At 34.3% G+C, this 8607-nt stretch overlaps 2 protein-coding genes across 2 annotated transcripts in view; one reads left to right on the plus strand and one right to left on the minus strand.

Moving 5' to 3' along the window:
• Nucleotides 1–150: 150 nt before the first annotated feature.
• On the plus strand, nucleotides 151–2406 carry ci-nt-a (neurotensin-like peptide 1-4; the record flags this gene model as incomplete). The annotated part of the gene is given in 4 exon segments (NM_001246232.1): nucleotides 151–208; nucleotides 473–559; nucleotides 1656–2006; nucleotides 2265–2406. Coding segments are annotated over 4 exon segments (526 nt in total), but the record flags the coding sequence as incomplete, so codon positions are not given.
• Nucleotides 2407–3653: 1247 nt separating this feature from the next.
• LOC100183212 (replication factor C subunit 1-like) overlaps nucleotides 3654–8607 on the minus strand; it is a 10372-nt gene continuing 5418 nt past the window's right edge. Inside the window, exons 11-20 of the mRNA XM_002119629.5 lie at nucleotides 8182–8330; nucleotides 7938–8112; nucleotides 7390–7512; nucleotides 6957–7080; nucleotides 6312–6524; nucleotides 6036–6129; nucleotides 5304–5472; nucleotides 4855–4972; nucleotides 4514–4596; nucleotides 3654–3869 (exon numbers count right to left, since the gene is read on the minus strand). Of these exons, the coding sequence (XP_002119665.2) occupies nucleotides 3774–3869; nucleotides 4514–4596; nucleotides 4855–4972; nucleotides 5304–5472; nucleotides 6036–6129; nucleotides 6312–6524; nucleotides 6957–7080; nucleotides 7390–7512; nucleotides 7938–8112; nucleotides 8182–8330 (1344 nt within the window). The 3' untranslated portion in view covers nucleotides 3654–3773. The remainder of the gene's footprint in view (nucleotides 3870–4513; nucleotides 4597–4854; nucleotides 4973–5303; nucleotides 5473–6035; nucleotides 6130–6311; nucleotides 6525–6956; nucleotides 7081–7389; nucleotides 7513–7937; nucleotides 8113–8181; nucleotides 8331–8607) is intronic.

Consider the following 8607-nt stretch of genomic DNA (forward strand, 5'->3'; position numbering starts at 1 on the left):
CCCAACCCAGTGGTCACGAATAGGTGCTATATGAACAAATTCCAATAATCACCCACAAATATAACTCGTATGCTGGCATAGGGTGTATCATAACTACTGTCATTTCCGGCCACGCGATAATAAAGCAAGTTTTTCATTTAATAATTTTTCAGGCCAAGAAAGTCTAAATGAGGAGAGTATGCCGCAGGAGATTTATAAAGACCTTCAGGTAAGATACGTTAAATTTAATACCCTTTATTAGGCTTTTTGTAAAATATACGGTAGGGTCGGATAAGATGTGACACGTGGTCTTTTCTCGTCATATTTGGTAGAAAATAGAGTATATATTTACGGAACTAAATAACCACATCTTCGCGAAAAACCTTTGTAAATTGTTTAAAACATAATCATAAAATATAGGATTTACGTGTTAACCACATTCGATCATACCCATATAGTACTATATACACATTTAACATATATTTGATTCCAGAACTCAAACAACTTACCGGGGTTCGAAAGTGAAAGTAAGGGCGTTGGTAATCACGTGACGAATATGCCCGATGCTGAAATTTTGCAGGTATGAATTGTTATGGCATTTTTTTGGCATTACCTACAAAGGTACATTCCATCATTTTGGAGTAAAACTCGAATTTTAGTTTTTATTGCTTTTCTTATGACACGAAGTTTTAGACCAAGCTGATTGGAATATTTATTAGACATAAACGATTTATTGTATGACGTAGACAAACACGCGTCCATTTTAAAAAGATAACGGGACTGAATATATGCAACTTCCGTGGCGTGAAATTGACAGGCGTATGAACACGGATGCTTTGTTTTAAACACCTTGTGTCCGCACAAGTTAAGTACGTAACTTTGTAGGTGATAGATTTTTTATGTATGCCTGACAGTTTAGACAACTCATTATTAACCACTGGATTAGAGCAATTGTTCAACAAAGTTTAAACTTAATCGGGATTTAAAACCGAATTTAAATTATAAGACAAATTTTAAAAATCAAATAAAATATTTTCTAACGTAAATTTAAAATAATTGAAGAGATAGCTCCGTAAATGACTTTAAACGAAAACCGAATTTTGTCGAAAATAAAATTTGCTCATTGCATTACGTATGCAGTAATTAAGTCCTAAACCTTATGAATCTGCATATTTAAATGACTAACTAACTTATCGTTCTTGAAATAATATTAAATAGCAAGCTATAAGAGAATACGTTTGGTCGATCGGGGTAAGGTGGTATTTGTTTTCATTCTTTCCCCAAACTTTTACGTGGAGAATTGTAAAAAAACGGTAAACGAGTATAACCAAAAGTACAACTAAATTCATACGAATCGGAACACATCGCACAACTGCTTTAGCACAAAATGGTTCCAGTACTTTTAATACATTCTATTTGAAAGTGGGAGGTTACAAGAATATCAACGAAAGTGTTAAGATGAATTAGTATTGATTTAATAAGAAAATCGACAAGCTTTTAGGGAAAGTGGGCTGTTGTTTTCTACACAAATCTCATCTACAATACCCTCAAGAGGGGATTAAATTACGACCAACTTGATCAATATAAACTGATTTAATCTAGCGGAAATGAAAGTGAAATATTGCAACATTTTGAAATTACAATCGCTCTACTCTTGATTTTATTTCGCTTTGCAGAAAATCCTGTATTTGCTGGAAGAAGAACGCATGCCAAGTGAAAACGATCAACGCACAGGAACAGCTGCGGGAAATGTCGCTACCAGGCAGCTTCATGTGCCAAGCATATTGAAACGGTTCTCAATGCCTTCGGTGATAAAAAAGGGCATGATGGGCCCTTCCATTATTAAGCGAATAGGTCCAGGACCTTCGTTCGGTGGGCAGCAAGAACAAAAAGTAGTGGAACCAACCACAAGAAACCACCGCATGATGCTCGGACCTGGAATACTGAAGAGATTCGGAATGATTCCGTCCATCATTAAAAAGAGGCGCTTCATGGGCCCGTCCATCATAAAACGGGACGGAGCACAGGTAATTCAACGCTCCAAATAACAACAAAACCTATGTCCTTATGCGATAAGTCACATACTAAACCCTTTTTTATACGAATCAACAAGAATATAATTGTCTTCGCCGTTAAAACAAAGTTGGACAAAAAACTTGTAACTACACACATAACAGAATAAGCATTAAACAGTTTAATTATTGTTAACAATAAGTTTTAAATTTTTGTTTACCGAAAGTTATGGTTTCAGTAAATCGTGATATTAAAAAGAGTTTTTATTTTAGGAACCGACCGACAACTCCTACAACTACTAATGTTCACGTTCGTTTAAGTTTCATATTTCAAGTAGTTGGTGTCATAATTGGCGTAATTGGTTTGTGGATTTCTCATCGTTGTCGGTTTTAATATAGAACCTGGTTTTGCCGAGATTGTGTAGTAGTCGATTCATTGCAGACACTGGTAGTTAACAATATAGTAGGTTGGGGGAAGATGGGACACCTACAGCACATAATATCCAAATATAATATTCGTGTTTTAAACAACTACCCGTGCTCTATAGGAGTCATAAGGGTAAGGTTTTATAATCCTTTGAATTTTCCTTGTTTACTACCAAATGGGACGAGAAAATAGAATGAAAAAACGTGCCTTCTTCCCCCACTTGTAATACCAGCAGCCAAAATATTACGACCCGTCCCAAAGGGAAAATTACATCCCTAAGCAAATAATTGACAAAGCTAGAGATCGATGCGACAGAAAACCAATAAGTACCAGAAATGCGTCAGAAAATGCACGGCGACGACGTTTCTGCATGTTGCGGGGACATAATACGCCATGATAAGCATCATAAGCCTGTCCGGTCATGTGCATCCGACAGTGAACGGAGCAACAGCATTGTTTCGGACTTAATTGAAAAACCGAATCCATGTTGCTTGATTTTACAACTCTACGGTGAATAAGCGGGGATAATAATTATGAAATATTAAACAGTTTTTATTCTGACGCAACGGACGGTCTTCGGCCATGTCACGTTTATGGCTTCGTAAACCAAACCGTGTTTGTTGAATTTTTTATTAAACAATTGCAGTCGGATGATAGTGGCACTATCAAACGTAAACTCTATACTAGCCAGGATTGGGCCTTTAAATATGTCACATCGTATAACCATGCACATTGAAACATCTTGTAAATTCAACTAAGCTTTTCAATTCCAACACCAACGGTGAACGATAAAGGATCAAGTTCGAATAGACAATGGACTTCCAACTTGGTTGCATTTACCCACACACACACAGCGCAACTACTAACTACCCTATATAAGCCAGGATTTACACACATATATACAATACAATCTAATCTAATAGGAAGGCTTGTCCTTTTAATATCTTCGGGTTTGTTTAGCTAGTAGAGAGAAGCAAACTTACAAAACAAATACAGATGCTTGACACATACAGTTGTGCAAGCAGATCTTCTTGTTTGCAGTCCAACCCATTGTTTTGCGAGGAATTTTCGATACTGGTTGTTGACATTTTACAAAAAATAAAAACAATGTTGAAAGTGGTGCACTCATAGTACACATTCACCACAAATAACTAAATGTTCAAATATCTGATCTAAAGTGCGGCACCGTACAGCAAGTCAGCAACTACTTAAGTTCTAAAATCTAAATAGTGGAATATCTGGATTATCAGTTGTATTTTGCAGAATTTCTTTTTGTTGATCAATGACAATGATAGAGCATAATACTAAATGAGATGAAACTTTTTGGCAGTATTATGAATTATGTGCAATTAGTGTCATTTCTTGCGTGGTTTCGATTTCTTCGTAGAAGCAGCAGCACTACTTGTTGCTTTCTTTGCTCGTGGTTTTGGAGCTGCTTTCTTTTTAGATTGCTGCATATGTGGATGTGACAATGTTAAAATAAAAATAACTAATGTCACATCTTTGAAAAGGTTATTTCGTCTGCAATATTTTACCATGGCAGAGTGGTTGGAAAGCTCATCACTAAATCAGAGGAAACTGTGTTTTGTACTGTCAGCATTCTAGATGTGTCCCTGGACAAGACACCTAACAATTTCTCCAAGCAAGTGAATGTATATGACTTACTTTATCTTTGCGTGGCCAGAAAACGACACTCGTTATAACACGGACGTTTATACACCTCGTGCCAGCTTACGAGTTGCCATGTATGTTACTTCGTAGGTGATTATTTTTTGAGATTTTTTCATATTTTTTATGCATGGCTGATAATTTGGAAAACCCATTAGTGACCACTAACCGTCTTGCCCAAGGACATATACGCCCACAATGGTAGCAAGTGGTCACTAATGGGATGTTAAAATAGTGAGCCACAAAAATCAACCACTCATAGATAGATTTGATGAATATAAAATAGGATATTCCTGTTATAACAACTGATGTTACACGATACACACCCTATGATAGATACTGATCTTCATTCATTCACAAATAATCTAAGGAATTAACAAAAGCACATGGTCAAAGGTGTATGAAGAATATGAATCATTAACGTCACCTTAATCATCCCATCTGCTCCCATGTCTTCTTCCTCCTCACTTTCATTAATAAGTAGTGAATTTCCTTCCTCATCTAATTCATCTGAACCATACAAAACATAGAATCATAAAAATGGATTTTTACAACGACCCATGTTAATCTAATCGAACAGACTCAACTACTACCAAGAGTAACAAAATTTCATGAAATACATTTGCATTATTGCTTGACTGTAAAACAAAGTATCAATAAAAATAACAATCTTATGTTCTGTTTTTGTTGACTTAATTAAAAAGCAAAACCTTTCAACAATAATATAGGATTGGATTAAAATGATTTGGGTTATCAATAGTTTCCCACCTTCAGCAACTACTTTGCGTTTCTTCTTGGCAGCAGTTGCAGACGTTACTGCATACGGTATCATGTGACTTTCTTTGTTGTATAATCTTGTGAAAGCTGCCTTTACTTTGGAATCAACCTGTTCGACATATTTTGTTGTGGTTAATTCATGAGGTATTTTTAACAATATTCATTTAACAAAAACTCAGAACACATTTTATCTGTACTGTACCCCTTTCTTATTAAACTAAGTAAACCATGAATTCTGATCTGCTTAACTCATGAATGATCAACAAGCTCAAAACGTCTGCATGTCTAGTGCTATTTTAATCTAGAAACAACACTTTCTGAGTCCGTTCACAAGTAACCACATTCTATAGGCCTGTCATCTCTGTCTGTCTGTTTAATGACAATGTTAACCTAACCACTTATAATGAAGAATAAACTAACATGCAACATGACAGCCTTACACTAGATAGTGGATTTGGTTTGCCCTGGAATTGACCGATCTCCATAATACTGTCAAAATCTTCCCTAGTGAGATCATAATCATCTAATAACTTTGTTATGCGATGAACTTCATTTGAACCGGTTTGCGATTGCTCCTGTAGGGGACGGTATAGATGCCATCTCAGATAACTGAAAGCAAAAAGTGCCAGTTTTTAAAAATCTATCAATTAAATGAAGACAAGTTAGGTCAAGCAACGCTTGGCAAAAAAATATGTAAATATATACGATTTTAGCATTTGCTAAAGAATTATTAAACAATCAAAAGCATATTCCTAAACTGTTGCTTGCCTATGATGTTTAAATGTCAGTAAAACAACAGCTTTCTAGAAGAATCTTTTACAATTACAAAGAAAGCAACAGTTTATATAAAGACCATTTTTCTACTTCTACATTCAGTATTATTTTATTTCTATGTGCGAGATCAAATTTTTTATTACTAGAATAGTTGAGATAAAAGTTTATGTTATGTGAGTTTATGTTATGACATTTTTTTTATAAAATTGCCATATCATTTCTAAATAAAATAATTACCAATTATTAAATATTTTAATAATAATACTTGCACAATAATAATAATGCGCATAATAATATTAGCTAACATTTCTTACAACTACATTTTAAAGACACTAGCTTATCGCTTCTATGCATATGAAGAAACAGGAGAAAATAGTTGCTACCAAGTTAAACCTTACGTTAAAACATCCAGGTTAAGAGTTTCTTCTTGTGCTCCTCCCGTTACCAATGAAGAGTGGAACTTTAACTCTTGTAAAAGACGATGATTCTTGCCTGAATAAGCGGTAAATGGTTTGATTACTAATGTAACATACTACCAAATGGAAAAAAAAGACATTGAAAAAAGTCCTATTCCACAACACACCATGGAAAGAGAATAAAACATGCCCCATCTTATCCGACCATACTGTATACTAAAAATATATAAATAGAAAATCTTGAACAACCAGTATCACCTGTGGTTGAAAGTTTTCCAAAGAAAGATGGAAAGTTGATCATCCCATGCATTGAACCATTCATGATGGTGGTTGGTAGGACAGTTGACATCATGCCAAGGGTTGGAAGTAACGACCATGATTGACTACTACGCATGGTGGATTCGATGAGGTCACTTGTTGCAAGGCAATCTGCTGCTTTGCTTAACAAATGCAAATGCTTCTTCGTATCACCTGGTAAAATACAAAATGAATTTCTAATTTATTATTAATTTAGAATTAAATGGAAAAAAAAAACGATTTGAAAAGTTTAGAATTAGATACGAAATGATTTGCAATCTTTAGAGAGAAAAATTGGTAAACAAGGTAAAAACTATAAAAGACATGGTTAATTAAGTTAATTTCATAACTTATATTCCATCAGTTATTGATGAAAGCCTTTAAGCACACAGGCATTTACATTTCCCTTCCCTGATTTCCCTTCCCTTCCTAGAAGATATTTCCCTTCCCTTCCTAGAAGTGAAGTTGACCCATTATAAACACATAGGCAACATAATATTAATATTTTGACGGCAAAAATAATCCTAGTTTCCCCCAAAAAACAGCTTAATTAAGTTTTTTCTAAAAAAAATGAGTCTCTAGCCACTAATGCTAACTCTCACCCACCCTTAGCAGCAAAGGGATGAATATGAAGATAATTATCTTGAATAAACTTCGGAATCATCGAATAATCCATGAAGAACAAAGAACTTTTGTCAATGATTGAAAGAGAAGATGATTCAGATAAAAGCTGAGATTAAAAGTTAAGAAAGTTTGATCATTTTTTCTACATTTCTAATCCATTGTAACAACAAGTGTAATTTTTAATGCGTTTTAAATAATTTATTTACATTTTTTATGTATGTTGAACTTTATTTACTAATAAACACATTCTTAAAAAACGTAAATTAATGGTCTGTTTTCAAGCAAATGGGGTTTAAAATGTATAAACAATTTTCTAAAAAAAATTCTTTGTTAAATGCATGTATAAAAGTGTCTCTGAATTGGGCAAAATATCTGTTTAAGTAAATTATCATGGTAAAATTAAAACTGGAGTTACCTTTCTTGCAATTTCGAATATCCCTAAATTGACATCCTTGTGTGTGTTGTCTGCATGCTTCTTTGCATCATCATAAGTTAATGACTTAACACTCGCTTTTAACATGTTCAGGTTATGAAGAACCTGTTTTATGTGAAAATATCATTAGACCACCATGATGCAATGGGAACATGTCATGAGTATGAAAGGTATTATATTCATGTAGATGCTAAACCTGAATGGCAAGGAAGGGGAAGGTAATTTTTGGTATTAAAAAGTGATTAGGGCAACCATTAACCAGTAGGTTGGATTTGTTTCATAGAAACATGCAACTAACTATCCGTGTCTATCTTGTATTTTATAAAGTATTCCGCCAAGTATTATAAATCTGGAAATATTGTGTATGTAATGTATGAGAAGATTTCTTGGACCAAAAACAAGTTACAGAAAATTTATTATCCTCACTCACAACAAATTCTTCTGTCGATTATATATCAAGATGACAATATAAACAACATTCAAACATAAATTTCCCATCCAAGTTAGAAAACACCTCCAGCGCAACTAACCTGTCGAACATCCTGGTTACATCCTCGGATAATCGCTTGCACAGATGGAGGATCAACTTTGAGTCGTTCCTTGTGACAAATGCTCATCACTGCTCCCGTGATCTGCTCAACACGTGGACGCTGAAACCTCAGATCGAAGCAGTGGTTCGTGAGCGATCGCATCTTTGGAGTTGATCTGATGTAAAAGGAAATAGTTTTTCGGTGTTTTGTTGGTTAAAATTATGGCTACATTAGCGCAACCTACCTATCATTACACATGCATATGATTGGTATCTTAGTTTGTTTAATAAGTTGAATAAGTTCCTGCATTCCCCCCCTGTCTTCATTACCAGCCATCCCATCGACTTCATCCATTAGCATCACATGGTCTGTTTGGGTTTGACATTTACCACTCTGAAAAAAACATAATACCAAAAATATTAATTACATATTAGTTAACTATATTTCGATTAAAACCAAAGTAACAAACAAACGATTCGATTGTTGGATTTAGTTGTTATTTATATTTTCAGCATTTCTACAAAAGTTCAAAGATTTATGATAAACCCAAAATTGATACTTTTTAAACTAGCCTATACCAATATACTCATATCCTCTCATTTTTTCCTAAATTATAACTTGTAGTTTACTAATATAGGCAATTCAAAACATACTTGTACATGCTCATTAT

Source organism: Ciona intestinalis, chromosome 2, assembly GCF_000224145.3.
Source record: "Ciona intestinalis chromosome 2, KH, whole genome shotgun sequence".
Taxonomy (NCBI): Eukaryota; Metazoa; Chordata; class Ascidiacea; order Phlebobranchia; family Cionidae; genus Ciona; species Ciona intestinalis.